Here is a 25,302-nt window from a genome sequence, read left to right as displayed (position 1 = left end):
AAAAGTTTATTTAACAAATTTTTAAATGAACTATAAAATGTCTAGAATTGTTTTTCTGGAAAAGAAAAAATAGCCACAAAAAACTCGATTTAAAAATAACCTACTAAGTGGAATCAAATTATTTCCCCTCTATATAATCAATGAACATTTTGACAAAGCAAAAAGCCTTTACTTTCAAAAGCTTAACAAATAAAATCATATTTTCCAAACGGATGAACAGTCACATGTTAAAAAGTATTCTTTCTTTTATTTTTATGTCACATGGATAAAACTAGAAAGACTACATTTAAATCACTAGGATGATTTTAAAGTAACAATTTCATTTTTGATATAAGTTAATATCTTTTATTTTGGGAGGTTTTAAAGAATTAAATAAGCACTCACTAGATAAAAAATGAAATATGCCTTTCTTGTTGTATAAAATGATATTCTTTCAATTTCAAATTTCAAAAGTTCCTTTATCTTTTTGATATGTTTAACAAAGGATAAACATTGTGTCACTTTAATGCAATTAATAGATAAGAAATAATTTGTAAGTAGCATTAGTGAAAACAATTTAAGACACAAATCAGCTTTTAGGAAAATAACACAGCTTGATGCAAGTTTATCTCCTTTCCCTCTCAAAATGAATAAAAGAAATTTATTTTCTGGAGAAACTAAACCAGAAAGGGTTAGGACTTACAGCGACATAGACAGTGTGAAGGAAAGTGAACATACTTGACCACAGTGAGATCATCCTGCCCACCCCACCCCCAATTCTGTTTCCACAATGCAGGCCCTCACGGACTCTCCTTCAAGTTGCCCACTTCTAAAGGCAAGGAAATCAAAGATTCTTCCCTGGAGAAACAATCTCTATGAAGACTGACGATTGAGGGGCTTCTAGGAAATAAACTGGTTCATCAGGGGTCACCCTAAAATGGCAATCACTAGTGACACATGGGGGTCATGCATCCAGAATTTCCAACTAGCTAGCAGGTATTTCATTCTTAAAATATAACATGAAGCACCAAATCCTCAGACATTTCAAGGAATTTTGAGTACACAGCAACCATACTGGGAGCAGAAGAAACTTCAAAAACACTGGCATTAATATCCTGAGAGAGATTAGCAAGCACTGTATTCAACCTATGAATAGGATGTTATAAAAATAGCAACAACTGACAACTTAAAAAGAGCTCTTAGAATTTAAAGCATGGCAGATGAAGTAAAAATGCAGTAGATTTGATGATAAAGTCAAGGAAATTTCTAGAAAACAGATTAAACAGACAAAACTGAAAGCTAAGAAAGAAAAGAAAGTTAGAGGATCACTCTACAAGGGTCTAGCATCCAAAAAAAACAGAAGTTCTAGAAATGGGAACAGACAATGGATAGTAGGGAATTATAAAAAGAAAGATTTGAGAAAGTTTCCCATTACTTAAGGACATGAATCTCTTGACTGAAAGGATCCACTGAAATGAAATGCCCACTTCAATGACAGCAACAACAAGAAACACCCACACCAAGACACAGCATTCATGAAATTTCAGAACAGAAATTGGAAAAAAAAAAAAAAAGACCTTAAGAACTTCTGGAGGGTTGGGGTGGGGGGAACAGATCTCATACAAAGGAATGGGAATCAGAATGTCACTGGACTTCTCAACAGCAAAGCTGCATGCTAGAAGACATTAGAGCAATGTCCTCAGATTTTTAAAGGAAAGTGATTTTTCAATCTAGAATTCTAAATCTAACCAAACTATCAAGACTAAGGGTTAACTAAAAACATTTCAGACAGTTAGGGTCTTGAAATTATTGGAGGACATACCTTACTACAATGAGGGAGGAACTCAAGTAAAAGAAGTAAGTAGGATTCAAGAAAAAGGTTTCAACACAGAAGGAATTCCCAAGGACAGCTGTGTACCAGGCCTACAAAGCAAGCTGTCTAGACTACCAAGGCCAGTTTCCAAGGGGAAAAAATGTAGAACTGATAGAGGTTTAACAACTGTGTTTTTTAGATAGCTTATACATAGGGTTGAAAGATACTGATTGAAATATATGGGAAAATCAGCATTAGGCCCATTAAAAGCTAATGAAGAAGCAAGACAATCACTAACCCTGCAAAAACAAAGAGAAAAAAAGAAATGTAAAACAGTAGCACGTGGCTCAGCATCAAACAATATATCTGATTTAAGATGTAACAATATTATGAGGAAATGAAAAGCGTAAGGAAGAGAGGTTTCAACAGCGTTCAACAGAAAGAGAGTCAACAGGTAAAGTGTAAAATAGGTAAATTAAGAAATAGTAACATAAACATGTTATTTAGAAACATGGAGGCAAATACCAGAAAAATTAGCTCAACTTGTTGAAAGCTCTCCCTTGGATGTGGGTAGGAAGGGTGAAGTAGGGGACTATACAGTTTGTTACAAGCTTTACCATTTAATTAAAAGAAATTTTATAACAGCTTTATTGAGATATAATTCATATACCACACAATTCACTCATTTAAAGTGTATAATTCAGTGGTATTTAGTATATTAACAGAATTGTGCAACCATCACCACAATCAATTTTAGAATATTTTCATCATCCCCAAAAGAAACCAAATACTCATTAGTAGCCACTCTGCATTTTCCCCAAATCCCTCCTTTGTTCTTGTTTTTAGTTTTAAATTGTGGTAAAATATACATAATACAACATTTACTACTTTAACCATCTTTAAGTGTGCAGTTCAGGGGCATTAAGTACATTGACACTGTTGTGCAACCATCACCACCATCCAACGCCAGCACTCTTTCATCTTCCCACAACCAACAAGAACCCCCCACTGCCTCACTCCCCCAACCCCCTGCTGGGGGCTGTTCCACTGTTCTACTTTCTAGATACCTCATTTAAGTGGAATCATACAATATTTGTCATTTTGTGCTGGCTTATTTCACTTAACACAATGTCTTCAAGGTTTATCCATGTTGTAGAATGTATCAGAATTTCATTCTTTTTTAAGGCTGAGTAATATTCCACTGCATATACACACACATTTTAGTTATCCATTCCTCTGTTGATGGACCCGTGGGATGCTTCTACCTTTTGGCTACTGTGAATAATGCTGCCATGAAAATGGTGCCTAAATATCTGTTCAACTCCCTGCTTTAAATTCCTCTGTGAATATACCCAAAAGTGGAACTGCTGAATGAAATGTTTAATTTTTTGAGGAATGGCCACACTCTTTTCCACAGTGGCCGTGCCATTTTATATTTCCATCAGCAACACACAAGGGTTCCAATTTTTCCACATCCTTGCCAACACTTGTTTTCGATTTTTTGTTTGTTTGTTTTTAATAATAGCCATTCTAATGGGTATGAAGTAGTACCTCATTGTGGTTTTGATTTGCATTTTCCTAATGATTCGTAATGTTGAACATCTTTTCATATGCTTATTGGCCATTTATTTATCTTCTTTGGAGATATTTCTATTCAAGTCCTCTGCCCATTTTTGATTTGGTTTGTTTGCTTTTTGTTGTTGAGTTTTAGGAGTTCTTTATATAGTCTGAATATTAACCCTTTTATCAGATATTTGATTTGTAATTCTTTTCTCCCATTCTGTTGATTGTCTTTTTATTCTGTTGATAGAGTCCTCTGATGCACAAGTTTCTAATTTTGATGAAATTCAATTTGTTTATGTTTTCTTTGTTGCCTGTGCCATTGGTGTCATATCCAAGAAATCACTGTCAAATCCAATGTCATGAAGCTTTTTCTAAGAGTTTTATAGTTTTAGCTCTTACTTTTAGGTCTTTGATGCATTTTGGGTTAATTTTTGCATATGGTGTTAGGTAAGGGTTCAACTTCATTCTTTTGCATGTGAATTTCCAGTTTTCCCAACTCCATTTGTTGAAAAGTCTATCTTTTCCTCATTGAATAGAGAATTGGCATCCTTATTGAAAATCATTTGACCACATATGCAAGGACCACATATGTCTGGGCTCTCCATTCTGTTTCCTTGGTTAATATGTCTGTCTTTATGTCACTAAAGACAGTACACTGTTTTGATTACTATAGCTTTGCAGTGAAATTTGAAATCAGAAAGTGTGAGTCCTCTAACTTTGTTCCCCCTTTTCCAGATAGCTTTGCTATTCAAGGATCCTTGAGATTCCATATGAATTTTAGAACAAATTTTTCTATTTCTGCAAAAATGTCATTGAAATTTTGATAGGGGTTGCATTGAATCTGTAGATTGCTTTGGGTAGTATTGACATCTAAACTATATTAAGTCTTCCAATCCATGAACAAAGGATGTCTTTCCATTTATTTACATCTTCTTTAATTCCTTTCAGCAATGTTTTTTTTTTTTTTTTTTGTGGTACGCGGGCCTCTTACTGTTGTGGCCTCTCCCGTTGCGGAGCACAGGCTCCAGACGCGCAGGCTCAGGGGCCCAGCCGCTCTGCGGCATGTGGGATCTTCCTAGACCAGGACACGAACCCATGTCCCCTCATTGGCAGGCAGACTCTCAACCACTGAGCCACCAGGGAAGCCCTCAGCAATGTTTTTATAGTTCTCAATGTACAAGTCTTCCACCTCCTTGGTTAATGTGATTAAGTATTTTATTCTTTTGATTTCTTGTAAATAGAATTGTTCGTTTCTTTTTCAGATTGTCCATTATTAGTGAAAGTATCATTTGATTTTTAAATAAGACCCATGTGTTACACAGACAAAAGGTATACATCAAAAAGAGGAGAAATATATTGCAATTCTCCAAAGCTCAAGTTTAATCATAAAGGAGATAAACTGCATTTTAAAAGTTTACATTATTCAATCAGACTCTGAACTTAAAATTTTAAAAAATGCTGACATTTCATACTCTTCAGTATACTGTACTGTAAGAATGAAAGTAAATTTCCATATATCTTCCTGTTGACCTGTAATTTTCTTATTGCAAATAGAATTTGCTTTAGTTAAAAAAAAAAAAAAATCACACCCGTTAACTTACTCCACCAGAGATGAGGAAATATATCAACAAAGAATTATCTTTTGCAGTATCTGATTTCCTATACTTTTTTCTTCACATAATTTTTGCCAGATTCTGTCAGTACTCCTGCTCTAGTGAAACTCCTCATTACTGGAGATATTCAATAGAGGTTCTACATGGGGATTTCAACCCAGACTGGGAGGGTGAATGGGAAGAATTTAATGGATTGTTTTAATTCTTTCGTTTCTGCTTTTCTAAGAGCATAGCACCTGAAGATGCCAAAGGCATCTAGAAGGTTTAGAGTTAAATAAAATAACAAAATCAACAACAAAACACAAACTGTAAGATGAAAACTTTGGTTCAATAATTATATTAGATGTATGCAAAGTGGCTTTGCTGTAAGCCTAAGAATGTACAATTTGAATGTGAGGGAAAAGTTATAAAATTACTTTTAGAATTCCAACTGTCTACACAAATTCCAGATCAGAACTCTAGGAAAAAATGAATTTTTGAGACCTTCTTCCCTTCTATCTGTCTATCAATCAAATATTTGTTGAATCACTATTATATTCCCAACACTATGCTAGGCACTGAGGACACAAAAGCAAAACTAAATATTCAACCCCTGCTTTCACAGATCTCATCATGTAAGGTGGTAACAAAGCAATGTGTGGGGGGGCACCTTAGGTCAAGCGTAGGTAGTGAGGGAGATGTCAGGAAAGGAAGAGGTGACCTGGGTTGAGTCTTGAAGGATGAATAGGAAGTAGGGATTATCTCTGATGTATTGGGCAATTGGGCTACAAAGATTAATCAGAGAAAATCTGTAGTTAGGTCAGTAGTCGAAAAAAGCCATATAAAAAACTACTTACAAAACAGTAAGATGAAATGTTAGAAGACAGACATGTTATAAAAATAGAGAAGAACAAACTCAATGAGGAAGGGGAACACAGCATAGGAAAAGCAGCACACAGAAGCCAACGTCTGAGCTGAATCAGGGAGGGCTTGCAGATACTAAATGGGCCACAACACAGGGAGGACCGTATAGCACTGGAACAAATGTACAAAAGTGCGACATGAAAGACGTCTTGCATGGTTGGAATCTGCATGTGGTTTTAGTTTGGCTAAAATTGAAATGTAGCAAAAGGAGGGGTGGGGAGGGAAATACAGTGAGAAAGGAAGGAAGAACTCATGAATGAAGCTGGGAGATGCTAGTGACAAAACCTTCATATTTCTTTTTTTTTTCCTGAAAAACTATGCTTATTTTTCATTTGAGTGTTAAGAATTTTTCTTATTCCTCTGTGGGAATACTTGATACACTAAATATAGTAACTTTTGTCATTAAAAATACTTTTTAAAAACTTTAGTTTTAAGTTTTATTCATCATTAATTTACAGAAGTTTTAAAGTTTGATATAGTTAAATTAATAGTTCTTTTTTTTGTAATTGATGGCACTGTTTTTATGTTTGGAAAGTCCAGTTGGAAGGTTACTGCAAGAAATATCATTAAAGACCTAACACAAGGTAAAATGGGGGGAGGAGAACCAAGGTAGATTTGATTAATAGTATGTGAGAGGAGAGAGACTAGGAGAGAAAATCACTATCTGGAAGGCAAGATGCATCAGAGGACAACTTTCCAGTGAAGGAGACTGAGGTGGGTCAGCTGAAGATGGAGGACGAATAATACTAGAATATTAGTTTCAAGCTTCAAGAGAGACAAGGGAGGCAAATCCACATTTGCTCTCTCTAGGGTTGGAGTTATTGTTTCCAGTTGCTATAGATCTACAAAATCCTAAGTTTTCTCTTAAGTCCACTAAAATGTAACTTTTAAAACTTCAGAGTATTATAGTGAATCTTAGCACACGTATGGCTTTGATGGTTTCATTAAAACGGTAATTATCAAACTGAATTCCATTCTAATTCCACATGATTCAAGTGAGCAATTCATTTTTCCTCCCAGTAAACTCCTAAGTTTTCTCTTGTAGATCTACTTTTTGCTCTAAATTCTATGACCAGGGCTTCCCTGGTGGCACAGTGGTTAAGAATCCGCCTGCCAATGCAGGGGACACGGGTTCGAGTCCTGGTCCAGGAAGATCCCACATGCCACGGAGCAACTAAGCCCGTGCTCCACAACTACTGAGCCTGCTCTCTAGAGCCAGCGAGCCACAACTACTGAGCCTGCATGTCACAACTACTGAAGCCCGTGCGCCTAAAGCCTGTGCAACGCTACAAAGAGTAGCCCCTGCTCGCCGCAACTAGAGAATGCCCACACGCAGCAATGAAGAACCAATGCAGCCAAAATAAATGAATATAAATAAATAAAATAAACTTAAATTCTATGACCAGCAAGAAATTTAACCTAATGAAACAAGCTAAAAGAGAACCTTTTGGTTGTTTCAACTTCTATTTTTTTGGCTTTTAAGAATCCATAATGGGGGCTTCCCTGGTGGCGCAGTGGTTGAGAGTCCGCCAGCTGATGCAGGGGACACGGGTTCGTGCCCCGGTCCGGGAAGATCCCACATGCCGCGGAGTGGCTGGGCCCGTGAGCCATGGCCGCTGGGCCTGCATGTCCGGGGTCTGTGCTCCACAGCGGGAGGGGCCACAACAGTGAGAGGCCCGCGTACCGCAAAAAAAAAAAAAAAAAAAAAAAAAAGAATCCATGATGGCTTGAGCTTGACATAAGCTTTCGGACATATCCAAAAATTGATGAGAAAAGCAGTGAATAAAATTCAGACATCTAACCTTATTAACTTATGGGTAAAAGTAAAATAATCTAGATTCACTCTGGCTACAGAAAACAGATTACTCACCTGCGACCACATTCTGAATATTTACCAATATTTTTTAATATTAAGGCAGCTGTTAGTCGGATGTGTTTAGTTATTGGTCCCTCTTTTTCATCCTTAAAAAGGAAAAGAAAAGAAAAAGAATAAAGATCTAAATCACACAGTGTGTACACCTTTACAGATAAGGCTTTCGAGGCTTACTCACTGTAAAATCTCGAAAGACAAGGTTTCTTGATCCTCTCCTAAGAGCCATAAGGGCAGCACTGGGATGATTCACAATGGCCTTTTGTGCTCTAGGAGTTGAGCTTGTGCCCCCTACAGCTGGCTGCCTAAATTGAGCAGAGAGAGAAAGAGATTGTTAACATGATGCTGCAGACAGACTGATAACAAATGACCAACCTGCCAACCCCTAAGGTGGTTACTCTGAAACTCTGGATACAGGGTGAGTAAAAGCTCCTGTGGCCCAGCAGTAATATTTACTCTTGTGTCAGCCTAGGCATAAGGGCTCTTGGTATCAAGGAGAAGTTTCAAGTCTTTTATTTTCCAATCTATCAACTTTAAAGCAAACAACAGATGTTCTGGTACAGCCCATATATAAATACAACATAGTATTCAAAGTTGTGAACTTCACATCTTTGAATGCAATGTAAAGATGTTAACAAAGACTAGTCTACAATTTGAGCTGCAAATTATTTTTGCTAAACTGTACCTAGGAGTAAAATAATATTACCTGAGAATGTACTGGTATATGTATAGGTCACCCAAGAAAAGATAACCTAATATGATAATAATACAAAATTATGCCAACTACTACACTTCAAACTATTACTATGTTACATAATTTTTCTTCATTATTTACTAATTTCAATCAATTCTTTCAGTATAGCTCTACTGTGCTTTAGGAAAGATACAGAATGGAGGGACTGCAGAGATAGATTTTATATAAAATCAGATTTCAAACTACTCTAGGTTTCCTTCGCCAAGCAGAAAAATTCTATCAGTATCTATTGTATTCTGGTGGGGCAGTAGTGGCGAGAGCACTGGCTCACAGTGAGGAAATCCTATTTCTGACACCGTAACTAGCTGCATGACTTTCAAGTTCAGTTTGCCCCTTTGTGCTTCAGGTTTTGCATCTGTAAAGTGGGGATATTTCTGGCACCTTTTTACATAAGTAAACTAATTCTGAATATTAAGTAAGTTGACATAAAAGCAATCTTTAAGTTGTAAACCACTTTTTATCTATATCTACTTATAGATGTCTACAAGTAAGGATATCTATGTATGGACACAGATAAAAATTATTATTAGATTTTATGTAGTGACAAAGATTTTTGATTGATTGTAACTGATATACCAAATATAAGTTCCTCCAAATGTGAGCAAAATCAAACATACTGCAACATACTCTTATAGGCTACATAATACATAGAAATTAAATACAGTTCATCCTTGAACAACACGGGAGTTAGGGGTACCCACTCTTTCTGCAGTGAAAAATCCACATATAACTTTACAGTTGGCCCTCTATATCCACAGTTCCACATTTGTGGGTTCAACCAATCACAGATGGTGCAGCACTGTAGTATTTAGTATTAGTAGATCATCTCAGTTCATATCTGTGTTGTTCAAGGGTCAACTGTACAGTGAAAATTACAGAAAAAGATACCTGGCAGAAAAATGACTTTCTACTGCCTTTAGGGTAAAATCCAAACTCATGATTATGGCTTATGAAACTCTCAGCTATTTACTCCTCATTCTTTGGGTCTCAGTTTGGATGTGCTTTCTACCGGAAAGCCTTCCCTGGTCTCCTAGATTGGTTCAGGTGGGCTCTCACAGTGTCTTGTACATATCTTCATTTTAGGACTTATTACACCATATAATAAGAATTACCTATACCTCTCATTGCATCTCCAGACTTGAAAACGGCAAAACATCTTGGTCACGTATACCTCGTGCTATACCTTAGTGCCTAGCACGTGGAATAGTAATGGAGAGAATAAAGTAAACAGTAATGGAATGAATAAAGTATGTAAGCAGCTTCTGTGTTCCTACACTTTTAGTTCTCTGTCTAGAATTTCAACTCTGTGAAGTTACACTATATCTTGTTCTTAGAATTCCCTATGTCTGGCATAATGCCCAGTACACAGCAGTATCTCAATAAATGGTGACAAATTAATTTATTTTCACATTATGAGAATTTAAAATACAGTTGTCCCTTGGTTTCCATGGGGGATTGGGTCCAGGACCCCCTGTGGATACCAAAATCCTGGAACCAATCCCAGGCAGATACTGAGCGATGACTGCATTTGCATATAACCTACACACATCTTCCTGTGTGCTTTAAATCATCTCTAGATTACTTATATACCTAATACAATGTAAATGCTATGTAAATAGTTGCCAGTGCATGGCAAATTCAAATTTTGCTTTTTGGAACTTCCTGAAATTATTTTTTTCCAAGTACTTTTGATCCCTGGTTGGTTGAATTCTCAGATGCCGAACCTGAGGATAAGGAGGGCTGACTGTATTTTTTAGGTTACAGAGTTTACAACTAAAGCCCTCAGAAACAGAACAGGAAATACTATGTAAATCTAATGAGGATCTTACAGGAACCTACAGCTAACTCAGAACTTGACTACAAGTATGTGTTCATGAAATAATAGTAAATGAATAACCATATAGTAAATGTGACATATACAATTTTATATTGGACCCTCACATGCCACCTTGGCCTCTCCTCAGGAGTAGCTGTAAGAATAAATCTCTTTGCCATTATCAAGTACATGTTCAACTACTCTCTCAAAGGACAAAGAACCATATATGTATTTCCAGTTTACAAAGCATTTCTCATATATCATGTCATTACTTCCAATGACTTGTCTACAAAGTGGAATCAAAATATTAGAGCTACAAGGTACTTACAGACCATGTGGTCCAGCCAAAATGAGAAGTAATTCCTAGGGCATTTACACAATTTGAACAGGGTCACATACATAGCTGGTTAATGGTAGAGATGGACTACAACCCAGGTTTCCTGTCTCCTGATATACTAAATTGCCTTTTATTACTAAGTTTTGCCTGGTTTCCTGATTTGTCTTTTTTTATGTGCAACAGGAAGTAAACTCAGATTTCTTACTTGATAGAAGATTTCTGACTTCCTGCTTGTCCTGGTTCGTCTTGTTTTAATCCTGCAAGCAGGGCATCCTTTGAACAGTGTTTGTCCTTTTTGAGAAAGAGGAAGTAAAAAACATATGCATCAAGATCTTTAACACAACCAAGTGAGTTACAAACCAAATAGTATTAAGAAAGTGTACCTGTAAGTGGGTAATGAAAGAAAACCTCTGTCGCTGAAAAGGCTCACAACCTTCCCAAAGACACTGCCCTGGATATACGTCCTTCCCTCCATGTTCAGTTGCTGCATGGTAGAAAACCTGTGAGGGGGTCTGAAACCACCTACAAAAAATGAAAGCAGTAGAAGTTTTCTAACACTTGGATATGTTCTTTAAAATAGAAAACCTGCTCTCCTAACACAAAAGCTCCAGATCAATATATAGAAATATTAAGCAAAACAGTGCAAATTTCATTTCATTTCAAAGAATATTTTTTAAATTTCTGCTTATATTTAAAGTCAAATACTCAATTGTTCTGAACACTTCTGTTAATTTGTTTTAAGCTTAATGTTTCATTCTTAATTCCCTACCTTCAATGAAAGTCAGTTAAGAATCTCTTGAAAGTAAATAAAATTTCATTTTAAAACAAACAGAACATTATCTTATAAACAAATACCATACTCTTGTACTTTTAGAAGCTGCTCAAGCATTTATCAGATTTCATATTACATATAATAAACTCTAGCATATTCAATCTAAAAATCTAAATGCTACACATTTTGGTGATTCTGACTTTTTAGTTGAATTCACATTTTGTATGTCCATCTATGTTTAAGAAGTCATGTCTCTCATTTCTCCAACATCACACCCTATTCACTCACAGACCCTGAGGCTTAATAATAATAATACAAATGCTTGAGTGTATCCGGCCAAGGACAGAAACCTGAAGAAAATCAGATACTATACTCCCTTGTTAATTAGAATACATGGTAATGAAAGAATACTGGAATCCAGACAGCAAAGAATATGTTAAAAGACTTCAATTACTAATTAGTAACTCAAATATTTATACAGTCAATATCTTGGAAGTTTATGGCAGCTCTCTCAGGATCTAATTTTTTATGGATGTCAGATAAACGTGTCTATATTTGAGCCAATTTTTGATGTGGAGCACATATATAATATTTCAAATTAATATTCCTTCAGGAAATGATAGGCATTTTAAAATAAATTTTAGTCAAAAGAATTAAATACTGAATTATAAAAGACAAGGTCAAAAATCATTGTAACTGACATATTTCATGCCATTTATATTCATCTATATAAATACTTACCAAAAGTTTACTGTAAAACTATCATGGGTTCAAAGAATTAATATTAGTGTGTTAAAGTATCCACACTACCCAAAGCAATCTACAGAGTCAATGCAATCCCTATCAAAATTCCAATGGCATTTTTCATAGAAATAGAACAAGCAAGCCTAAAATTTGTATGGAACCACAAAAGACCCCAAAAAGCCAAAGCAACCTTGAGAAACATGAAAAGCAGGAGGCATCATGTGCTGTGATCTCAAACTATATTACAAAGCTATAGTAATCAAAACAGTATGGTATTGGCATAAAAACAGACACATAGATCAGTGAAACAGAACAGAAAGCCCAGAAATAAACCCATATATAGTCAATTAATTTGTGATAAATATACGATAGAAAAAAAGACATTGTCTTCAATAAGCAGTGTTGGTAACACTGGATAGCCACATGCAAAAGAATGAAACTGGACTGCTCTCTTATACCATACAAAAAAATTCACTCAGAATGGATTAAAGACTGGAATGTAAGGCCTGAAATCATAGAACACCTAGAAGAAAACATAGGTGGTAAGCTCCCTGACACAGGCTTCAGCAATGATTTTGTAGATTTGACACCAAAAACAAAGACAACGATAAGCAAAAGTAAATAAGCAAAAATAAACAAGTGGGACCACATCAAACTAAAAAACTTCTGCAAAGCAAAGGAAACAATCCACAAAACGAAAAGACAATGTATTGAATGGGAGAAAATATTTACAAATCATATATTTGATAAGGGGTTAATATCCAAAATATATAAAGAACTCATACAACTCAGCAGCAAAAACCCAAAAACTAAAAAATGGGTTGAGGTTCTAAATAGACATTTTTCCAAAGAAGACATACAGGTACATGAAAAAATGCTCAACATCACTAATCAAAACCACAAAGAGATATCACCTCACATCTGTTAAGATGACTACTATCAAAAACAAAAGCATATGGAGAAAACAAAACCCCTGCCCCTGTGCACTCTTGGTGAGAATGTAAATTGGTGTGGCCACTGTGGAAAACAATATAGAGGTTTCTCAAAATATTAAAAATAGAACTACCATATGATCCAGCAATTCCTGTTCTGGATATTTATCCAAATAAATGAAGACACTAACTTGAAAAGATATGTGCATCCCCATGTTCACTGCAGCATTATTCACAATAGCCAAGATACAGAAACAACCTAAGTGTCCATTGATAGATGAATGGAAAGAAAATGTGGTATACACACACACACACACACAGAAATATTAGCCATAAAAAAAGAACAAAATCTTGCCATCTGAGACTACTTGGATGGACCTCAAGGGAATCATGCTAAGTGAAATTTGTCAGACAGAGAAAGACAAATACCCTATGACCTCACTTAATATGTGGAAGCTGAAAAAAAGAAAAACAAAACAAAACAAGAAAAACCCTCCTACTAAGCTCATCGGTAAAGAGAAGAGACTGGTGGTTGTCAGAGGCAGGAGATGGGAGGGCGGAATGTGAAATAGGTGAAGGAAGTCAAAAGGTACAAAATCCTAGTTATAAAATAAATAACTCATGGGGACGTAATTTTTTTTAAAGTTTACTGTGTAACTAAAATCAGTAAGTACATTTTTAGTTTTGGAATTTCTTTTACTTTTCAGTACTCATAATGCAATTTCATTAATATGAAATATATGACTGGAGTGCAACTAACTGTCACAAGAAAACAGTTCTTATTGTACTTTTAAGGTTTTACCTAAATACTATTAATTTATTAATTGAAAAGTAAAATTGTTTACACACACACAGACATACAAACCAAAATCCAAATGTACTACTACTTGTCACTAGTCAAAATGGTATCTATTTTTAAACTATTTTGCAATAGATTAAATGAATCAAGTTTATTTACAATACACAAAATTGATGAATTCTCAGTCACAAGAAAAAAGGACAAAGTTAGTACTTCTTTAGATCAATTTAAATTACTAAATATACACAACTCTGTGTGTGTGTGGTTTTAAGACAAGAATTTTTAAGTGCTCACTTTACCTGCCCAAGACAGAATCTATTATTTCCCTCTTACCTACTATGTTTCCCTTCATCCTAAGTCTATTTTCTCTTTATTCATCTAACTGTTTGAGTCATACAAACCAGTCTCTGACTGACTATGGTACAAGGTGAAGTTCTAAAATAGTGATGAAGTTGGCTACAGTGATCATATGAGGGTGGAGAGAAGTTAGGGATTCCAAATACCCTAAGTGGAATATCTGGATTTAAAATGCTTAAATGGGGCTTCCCTGGTGGCGCAGTGGTTGAGAGTCCGCCTACCAATGCAGGGGACACGGGTTTGTGCCCCGGTCTGGGAGGATCCCACATGCCGCGGAGTGGCTGGGCCCGTGAGCCATGGCCACTGAGCCTGCACGTCCGGAGCCTGTGCTCCACAACGGGAGAGGCCACAACAGTGAGAGGCCCGTGTAATGCAAAATAAATAAATAAATAAATAAAATAAAATAAAATAAAATGCTTAAATGTAATTTCAATGCAAAACAGTGAGTTTTCAGAACACTATGGATTTTTCTGAGATGGAGAAGAATAAGACCTGAAGTGGGATGTCACTACTGTTTACAAGTGTGTCTAAACAATCTTCCTGATTACTACCTTTCCATCAACAACCTACCCCAAGTCCCCCCAAACAAACAACATGTTCATTTAAAGAGATCAGAAAAATTCAAAAGAGCAACCAAATGAAAATAAAAATTCTCTGTGATCCAGTTATCCAGACTGCTAACATTTTGGTATATATGCTTTAAGTCTTCTCTGTGTATATGTGTTTTTTAAACAAAACTGAGTCTGTTTTGTTTTTTTAATTGAAGTATAGTTGATGTACAATGTTGTGTTAGTTTCCGGTGTACAGCAAGTGATTCAGTTATACATATATTTATCTTTCCCCCACGCCCTTTCCCCTTTGGTAAACATAAGTTTGTTTTCTATGTCTGTGAGCCTAAGACTGGGTCTGTTACTGATACAGGTTTATATACTGCTGCCACAGTATGGTTACATGGTGCCTTTGAACAAATTTAAAGAATACCTTCCTTAAGATTCTTTACTGCCATCTGCTGAAAAACTGTTGTAATAAATATATAACTTCTGGCATGTACAATCTGAAGGGTGCGCCCCCCCTCCCCACACACAACTCTGGGGACACACAACCACAGGCAGAGGAAATGGGCAAATAACTTTTCTCTGAAACACATTTTACTTACTGTTAATCTAGCTTCCAGGGTGGCTGGGGGGCTTAAATGTGATGATACATGTAAAATTACTTGGCAAATAGTATGCCAACAATAAAGTATCATCATGATCGTTATTACTAGTAGTAGTCATTGTAGTGGTGGCACTGGTAGCCTCTTTTTTTTAACCTTGCCCATCCGACTAATCACCTACTCTGAGATCTTTCCCACAACTATTCCAAAACTGTCAAGCTTTGCTCAATAAAATTTAGCCCACCTCCAAGTTAATGGTCCCGATTATCAAGTGACTCTTACTATTACTCACAACTCATTTTATTAATTTCTGCTCCTAAAAACATTCCCCACAGAAACTGCTCCAAACTTTCACCTTTTGTTAAACACTGAACCTCAATCTTACTATTTTAGGGCTCATCTTCACCTGTATTAGTGTATAGGGACTTTCATATCTCTGAAAAAAAAAAAAAGGTTATTACTGAAGGAACTTAAGTTACTCTATTAGAGCTTGCTAACTTCCTTTTTCTATATATTAAATCTTCTGTCATTAATCATCTTTCCTTCCCTTGGATATTACCCAGAAGTAGTCACTGTTTCCAGAGTTAACTGCTTCACTTATATACTGGATTCTATTGTGTTCCTTCATAAACTACCCGTTCTTTTGCATCTTCTATCTTTTCCTTTCTACTGAATCTTATACTTAAGTGTAACAATATAAATGCTACTCCAACTAAAAACAATAGAAACAACACTTTTTCTTTGATCCTGTTACTTTCCCAAAAGATAGAAACTATATTTACAATACTTGACAAAGTGATACAAAATTTAATACCTAATACATTTATTATAGTAACTATATCTGATGCTTTTTTTCTCAGTCATTGGCCATCTTTCAAAGATATATATTATTTTCAATTACATCATCAGTACAATTTATAATGGCTAGTCCCCTGCTCATTACGTAAATAACTGCAGCTAAAGCTCAGGATTAGCTTTTATGCTTTCACTGAAATCCCTTTCAGCCAAATTCCTTTTTTCTTTTATCCTAGTGAAAAGCTCTTTGGTTAAAGTAAACAAGTTATTCACATAAGGCTACTAGGTGCAAGTTTCCTGATTCCAACTCCCCTAAGCAAACACTGAAGGTTAAATCACTTTCTACCAAAACTTTTAAAAGCTAAAAACCATTACTTTATTGGTGTAATCTATACTGTGATTATTATTGTCACTTTTCCTACCATCAAACACTTCCTTAGGCATCATGAAAACATAAGTGAAGTAAATGAAGCACACTTTTTCTACTACTTTAAGATTTTATTACTTAAAAGCCTGCAATCTATGCAAGGAGGTAATATATTAATAATACATTTTAAATGTTATGATATTTTAATAACTCACCATATGCAAAAGAACAGTTTAAAAACAAACATCTGTATCTCTAAAGCTAAGATTGTTTCCTTTGCCTTTAAAGCATAACTAAGAGGGCTGAAAATAGCACTTCAGTTCAGGTAGTTTCATTTACAGTTTTCTTAATTGCTCAAGTTCTTGGCAGGCTATTTTTCTTTAATGACCAAAAAGTATTCCATATCCCTCTTAATAGTCCTCCTGCTACAAAAAAAAAATTAATTTGACTTAAAACACATGGGATATATATTTTGCAAGAAAATTTTAGTTTAAAAGCAAGGTGTGCATTTAAATGTTAATAAATGCACATAAATGATATATCAAAAAATCTACACTGCAAACATATTTTAGGTTTAAAAAAAAAGCTATATTATTAGTTGTAGAACAATTACCTTTTACTTCAACCCTTGACATCTAGTTGTTTTACATAGATAATATTATTCTACGGCAAAAGAAATATCAAAGGTACACATTATTTGTATTTAAAGATTTAGTAAAAAGCTGCTAAAACCTGGAGGTGGGGGAAGCCCAAACCAACAACCTTGCTGGGAGACTAAACCTAATTTTATTATATCCAGTTGTTAAAGTTCAAAATATAAAAAAAGACAACTACTGGGAATGCCCTGGCGTTCCAGTGGTTAGGACTCCGAGCTTCCACTGCAGGGTGCACGGACTTGACTCTTGGTCAGGGAACTAAGATCCCACAAGCCACGCAGCACGGCCAAAAAAAAAAAAAAAAAAAGGACAGCTATTAAAAGAAATTAGTTTATTGCTTTAATATAGGACTAAAAATTACAAATGCGAACTGGACAGCCCCAAATCTGTACTTGTGTCCTTGGAAACTAAATGTTGCTGTTGCTACAGAAATGAATTCTCCACTCTCAGCTTCTTTGCCCCAGTCAGTCCAGATTCAAAGCCACAGATAGGAACGACTGACTGACTGGCTTAGCTACCAGAGGCAATGAGGATGGAAGCAAGTATCTGGCCTATTGTCCTGCCTCCCAGTAACAATTTATGGGAAATATCTCAACCGAGGAAGGGGGTTCCCAAAGGAGGACAGCCAAAACCAACTGCCTTTGGCTCTGCCTCCTTTCCTCCTAATAAGTAATAATATCAATAATATTATAATAAAATATTAATAAAAGTAGTAATATTACTAAAAACTAACAGAGGAAAGGATTTCTGTATTTGCTCTTTGATCCTCTAGCACCAACTCCTACTAACCTACTGTTCTGTGATGCAGTCACATATTTTACCTAGCAAAACAGACAACATATTCTCAGGGATCTTGTTTAAATATGCTTTTAAAATGTGAACCCTCCACTAAAATCTGAATATGGGCTAAAATAATAGTTCGCATTTGAAAAGTAGTATGAAGTATATTTGCACAATTTAGGCATTACAATAATATTATGCTTAATAAACTAAACATAAGCTTGGAGATAAAAATGAATAGTGATGTGTGTATTCGTGTGTTTTTAATGAGATAAATAAAGCACACAAATAAATTTGAGACTTTGGATACTTGCCTGAATTTCTTGAAAGCTATGGCAGTATACCACCTCACACTGTTCTTGACAAAGCTGCACACAGTGTAAAGTACCTGAACTTCTGTTTGCTCAGGGATTATTATGTATCTGGCATATTCACAAACATCATGTTATTTGAATTCTATGATGGCTCTCTGAAGAAGGCAAAACTATCCCCATTATACTGCTGAGGAAACAAGCTTTCAAGCTTTCTATAACTTTCTAGAGCCACAGAACTACGTGGCAAGAGCTGGGATTTGAAACCAGATATGTCTAACACTAAAGATCTGATTTTTTTCTACTATACTAGAATATATAATTGTTTACTTGGATAATATGTATACATTCATTACTAGGTAAAAACAGGCACTACACTTTTATACACAGTATCTATTATGCTATAAATTTTTTCTGTTTTTAAAATGCTGGCAAATTCTGAAAGTATACTAGGCTTGAGATTAGCATTGGTACATAATTCTCCTTATTTTGTACACAGTTTCCAAAGAATAAATAAAGAATCTACAGGCTAGATTCTCACCCCAAGAAATTCTTTTCCCAAATATTTTAAGTAACAATGAAAAGGACTTTAACACAATTTGGCAAATTTGTCTCATGGTATATAACTTTTTGCTTTCAGGTACCATCTTTAAGTAGTCTTTGGTATTCAGTGTTTGGAAGAAAGAAGCAAGGTAAAAAACAAACAAACAAAACTAAAATAAAAAACAAACCAAAAAACAACTCTGTCATCAACTGTGGAGGAAATTGGGACTTTTCCTAATAATACTTTTTCATTTACGGCAGGTCAGTAGTTAAGGAACACAAGGAACACATACTCCTCAAACTGTTACCAAAAAAGACTATTACATGAAATTAATCTTACATTTATAAAGGCTTATTAGTTGTATTAGCAAAATACCCAGTGATTCTAGAGCTTTTACATAAAATACAAATGATTTTATAAATGTAAAAATAGCACAATGATGAACTATTATCTTGATGGTTGAAAAGACACAATGCCAACAAACTAGGTCAGCAAAGAACTGTTGACTACATAATCAATCTAGTTAATCTTCATTCAATTAATGCACTCAACAAATATTAATTAAAAGACTTTAATGTGCCAGATATTGTACTAATGTGAAAAAACTTCCAGAAGCCAAAGCAACAACCCTCTGAAGATATCTTCTGGTTTTATGACCATAAAATTCTGACAAAAGATGCTATAAAATGAATTTCATTCTCCTATTCCATGTAACCCATCCTGTTGATCAATCTTATTGATTAATTTCAACTTAAACTGGCAACTTAACTATAAGTAAGCAGTAATTGATGAAGGCACAGTATCATGAATTACAAATTTCCACTCTGGATATCTTACTTATCAAATATTTTCAAATAATCAAGATGGCAGTTTCATATATCACACTCAACTGGTCTTTAGATACTTCTTTACATTAAATAAAATGTGTAAAACTGCCATCAGTTTTTGTTAAATATTTCAATTTTTTCATTTTACTATTAAAAATGACTACAGGGATTCCCTGGTGGCGCAGTGGTTGAGAGTCCGCCTGCCGATGCAGGGGACACGGGTTCATGCCCCGGTCCGGAAAGATTCCACATGCTGCAGAGCGGCTGGGCCCGTGAGCCATGGCCACTGAGCCTGCGTGTCTGAAGCCTGTGCTCCGTAACGGGAGAGGCCACAACAGTGAGAGGCCCACGTACCGCAAAAAAAAAAAAAAAAAAAAAAAAAGACTACAGTATTTTTGAAATTTCAATACTAGAAGAAATTAAAGATTTACCATAAATTTTGGATGATATTTTTAGACAAAGTAGAAGTACCTTTACTGAGAATACAAATTCTAGTACCTATAAGTTTTTGTAAGTTTTAATTCATTCATAGCATACAGTGAGGCTGGTGGTTGTTGTTATTATTTTCTATTATTTCCCATGAGACCAACAGTTATTTAAGCCTCACCTTGATACAAAAATATTATTCAGGCTTGTACAGTAGGAGTAATAAAACCTATGTTAGAATCTTTAGGAGGAACTACAACTGTATAAGGTTCAGTAGGAATCCAGTAATTTGAACCTCAGCATCACTTGAGTAGATTCCAGGGTGGTCAGGGAATATTGATTTTATTAGTATAAATAATACTCCCTGGTTCCTAGACAGAACAGTTTCCCTGTTGGAAATGTTTGTTTAGAATAAATTTGAGATCCTTTACATTTCTGGATTGACCTTTAATGATGGAATTCTAAATAGAAAAACAATATAGACTATGTTCCTCCCAAAGGGAGATTAATTTTCACCTTTGCAGTAGCAATTATTAACTAGATATCTATGAGGAAAAGCATATTCTAAAAACGTGGCTTTCAAATATCTTTATAGCAGTAGAACCCATTGTGCAAACAAAATATGACTTAAAACCCCTATACATAAGGCAAAAAGCAGAGATCCTATTGTTGAGGTAAGTTGGAGGGGCTCTCTCAAATTTCTCCTTTATCCCGACACTGCCCATTCAAAGAACACTGTGGCCAAGAAACATAGTACTGAAACAATGAATGTAAATTCCTGGCTACCCAGAGGTATTGAGTGCTTTCGCCAACTACACAGAATTAAAAAAGCAGTTCATAGGTGTTTTTTATTACAGGGAATTTTGGGGGTATCTTTACTTTTAAAAAAAGAAGACAAAATATAATCATACATTGTTTATATATTTCAATTATAAACTGATGTTTATAATCATGCTGACATCATGCTGATAATATATTAGTAAGAATAAAGATAAGAATAAGGACCTCTAGTTTCTGCTCATACATATAAAGAGCTTGGAAGTTGTCACTCCCATCCTCAGAACAAGAAAAAAGCTGAACAAAATGAAAATTAACAACTCTTCTTAAAATATCAGAGAACTGAGGTCACAAGGCAAATTCTTTCCCTGAAAACTAGACAGACAGTTGAATACAGAGAAACACAAATAACTGCTTAAGTCAATAACTGGTAGGAATACTGAAGCAGGAACTGATGGAGACCCGGTATGGACTATCTTGAAAGGCAAAAAATCCTGAAGGGCCAGTCTCTGGGGAAAGCCCACACTTTTGTGAGTTTTATTTCCAGGAACCGTAGCAGGTTCTCATGGTGAAGACAAGAACAACTCCCTAGCACTTCCAACAGGGAGAGTGAGAAAGTAACGTTTTAAAATATGCCCAGGGTGCTCTTTTCTCCTTAATTAAGGCCTGCTCTCAAGAAAAATTACTTTACCAGAGCCTAATCTGACCAAGGGGAAGAGATATCAGAAAACTTGAGCCCCTTTAGACTCCCTGTCTCACATAAAGGGAGAAAAATAAAGGCTAAGAAACTCTTCTCAAAGTCATATAGCCCCTAGACTCAAATCCACTTTAAAAAAAAAAGGTGAAATTTAATCATGAGATTATAGAATGCTTCCCCTCCCCAATACCTTATCAGCACATCAACAGTGCTCTGATATAGTGACTGTGGATTACAATGGAGAGAGCTGTAAGTAAGATACAGACTCTACTTTAAAAAGAGAATCTAAGGAAATCCAAACACAAGCACAAACATTAAACACAGCATAACTCCTTGCTAGATAAACATAAAACTCACACTAAAGGTCTATTTACCTCAGTTCCTATTAACTGATACATGTCCAGCTTTTAACAAAAACTTATAAGGCATGCTAGGTGTTAAAACAAAACAAAACAAAAACCACAGACTTAAGATACAATATAAGCATCAGAGCCAGACTCAGATATGGCAGAGATTTTGGAATTATTGTCCTGGGAATTTAAAATGATTATGGTTAATATGCTAAGGCTCTAATGAAAAAGGCTGTAATACGTAAGAAGAGAATGTAAGCAGAGAAATGAAGATACTAAGAGTCAAAAGGAAATGCTAGAAATTTAAAATTAAAAAAAACCTAACAAATAAAGGATGCCTTTGATAAAATCATCAGTAGACTGCACATGGCAAAAGAAAGAACTGGTGAGCTTGAAGATATGTCAATAGAAACTTCCCAAACTGAAGAATATAGACAAAAAAGAGTGAAAAAAAGGGAAACAGAACATCCAAGAACCAGGAGACAATTACAAGAGATGTAACATATGTGTACTGGGAATGGCAGAAAGAGGAAAGAGAGAAAAAAAACAGAAGAAATATTTGAAATAAGAATGGCTGAGAATTTTCCAAAATTAATGACACACCAAACCACAGATCTAGGAAACTCAGAGAACATCAGGTAGGATAAATGTAAAAAATGACACTTAAGCATATCATATTCAAACTGCTAAAAACCAAGGACAAAATATCTTGAAAGAAGTCAGAGGGAAAAAAAACACCTTACTGATAGAAGAACAAGGATAAGATTATACTGGATGTCTCTTGAGAAACCCTGAAAGCAAAAAGAGTAGAGTGAAATATTTATAAAGTATTGAAAGCAAAAGACTCACCAACCTAGAATTTTGTGTCCACAAATTGTCTTTCAAAAGTGAAGGAGAAATAAAGACTTTCTCGGACAAACAAAAACTGAGTGCATTTGCACAGCAGACCTGCCTACAAGAAATGTTAAAAGAAGTTCTTTAGAGACAAAGAAAGTGGCAGAGGTCAAAAATTCAGCTCTATATAAAGAAAGGAAGGGTGTCAGAGAAGGAAGAAATGGAGGTAAAATATTTTATACTTCTTATTCTTAACTGATTATAATAGAGGAATGTTTGTTCAAAATAATAGGAACAATGTATTTGGTGATTATAGCTTTTGGATAAGTAGAATGACAGCAATGGCATAATGGACACAAGGAAAGAATACTCTGTTACAAGGTACCTAAAATATCCATGAAGCCATACATCGCTGTTTGAAAGTGGACTTAGAGTAGCTGTAAATATATATTTCAAACTCTAGGACAACCATAAAAAATTTTCAAAGTAGTATAATTGGTATGGTAAGAGAGAGGAGAAAATGGAACCATATAGAGTACTCAATTAAAACCAAAAAAGCAGAATAACATGGGCAAATGAAAGAAACAAAAGCAAGTGAAATAAATAGAAGACATTTACAAATATGTTAGATATTAATACAACTGTATCAATAATCACTTTAAATATGACTGGTCTCAATACACTAATTAAAAGACAAAGACTGGCAGAGTAAATAAAAAACAATGTGTGGTTAAATAAAAAGACAGAGATAGACTAAAAGTAAAGGGAAGGAAAAATATGTACCATGCTAACACTAATCAAAAGAAAGCTGGATTAATTACATTAATTTCAGAAAAAACAGACTTGAGAGCAAGGATATTACGAGGGACATTATTACATAATGGTAAGGAGGTCAATTCTTCACAAAGACAATTCTTAAGGTATGTAATCCTAACACAAGGTGCATCAAAACATGAGGCAAAATCTGATCGAACTGCAAGGAGAAATAGACAAATCCACCTTTTTACTTAGAGACTTCCACACACCTCTATCAGTAATTGACAGTTCCAGCAGGCAGGAAATCAGTAAGGATGTAGTTGAATTAAACAGCACCATCAATCAGTTGGATCTAATTGACATTTATATAATACTTTACCCAACAATAGCAGAAAATACATTTTTCTCATGCTTACATGAACATTCACCAAGATAGACCACATTCTGGGATAGAAAACATACCTTAACAAATTTAAAAGAATAGAAACTGTAAAAAGTATGCTTTAAGATCACAGTGGAATTAAACTAGAAATCTCTAACAAAAAGATAGCTGAAATATCCCCAAATATTTGGAGATCAAACAACAAACTTCTAAAATATTCTAACTAAATGAAAATGAAAATACAACTTATCAAAATTTGTGGGATATAGCTAATGCAGTATACAAAGGGAAAGTAATAGCATTAAATGTATGTATTAGAAAAGACAATCTAAAATCAATAATCTAAGCTTCCATCTTAGGAAACTAGAGAAAGAAGAGCAATGTAAACTCATAGCAAGCAAAAGAAAAGAAAGAATAAAAATCAGAGCAGAAATCAATTAAATGAAAACAGGGAATCAAGAGAGAAAATCAACAAAACCAAAAGCTGGAAGAGATAAACCTCTAGCCAGCTTAAAAAAGAAAAAATGAGAGAAAACACAAATTACTAATACCAGAAATAAGAGGGGAGCTCTAGCTACTGACCCCACAGATATTAAAAGGATAATAAAGGAATATTATGAATAACTTTATGCCACAAATTTGGTAACTTAGATGAAGTGGATCAATAAAAGACACAATCTGCCAAAACTCACACAAGGATTAGTAGATAACCTGAATAAGTCTGTAATTATTAAAGAAATTGAATCAGTAATTAACAACCTTCCCCCCCCCACAAAAAAAAAATGCACTAGGCCAAGATGGTTTCACTGCTGAATTCTACCAAACACTTAAGGTAGAAATGATACCAATTCTCTATGATGCCTACAAGAAAATGGAAGCAGAGTGAATACTTCCTAATTCATTCTATGAGGCTAGCATTACCCTAGTATTAAACTCACACAAAGATAGAAAAACTACAGACTAGTATCTCTCATGAACATAGATGTAAAAATCATCAAGAAAAACATTCACAAATCAAAGCAAACAATGTATAAAAAGAACTATATACTAATGAAAAATGAATGATGCACTTTTTCACTGTGGGTCCCCCTACCCTGCTCTACTCCTTTGCTGAGCCACTGAGGACAATTGTGAGAGCACTGAATAAATATCTTGAGCAAAGCTGGGGAAAAAATTATTTATTTTATTTATTTATTCCAGGTATGGAAGGCTGGTTCAATATTCAAAAATTAATTGATATAATCCATCACATCAATAGCCTAAAGAAGAAAAATCATATGATTATATCAATAGATGTAGAAAAAGCATCTGACAAAATCTAACACCCATGGCTTACTAGGAACTTGGCGAACAGCCCAATTAAAAAATGAATTAAATCTAAATAGGCACCCT

The 25,302-nt window shown here is 35.0% G+C and overlaps 1 protein-coding gene across 2 annotated transcripts in view; it reads right to left on the bottom strand.

Moving 5' to 3' along the window:
* Positions 1-25,302, bottom strand: part of ARID2 (AT-rich interaction domain 2) — a 164,481-nt gene that overhangs the window by 3,748 nt on the left and 135,431 nt on the right. For both annotated transcript variants that reach the window (XM_082636994.1, XM_082636995.1), the window contains 4 exons: positions 11,032-11,170; positions 10,854-10,939; positions 7,923-8,046; positions 7,742-7,833 (listed from right to left, as the gene is read on the bottom strand). In XM_082636994.1, the coding sequence (XP_082493120.1) occupies positions 7,742-7,833; positions 7,923-8,046; positions 10,854-10,939; positions 11,032-11,170 (441 nt within the window). The remainder of the gene's footprint in view (positions 1-7,741; positions 7,834-7,922; positions 8,047-10,853; positions 10,940-11,031; positions 11,171-25,302) is intronic.

The sequence above is a fragment of the Mesoplodon mirus genome, assembly GCF_964341445.2.
Source record: "Mesoplodon mirus genome assembly, chromosome: 11".
Taxonomy (NCBI): Eukaryota; Metazoa; Chordata; class Mammalia; order Artiodactyla; family Ziphiidae; genus Mesoplodon; species Mesoplodon mirus.
This window is presented reverse-complemented; position numbering and strand designations above follow the sequence as displayed.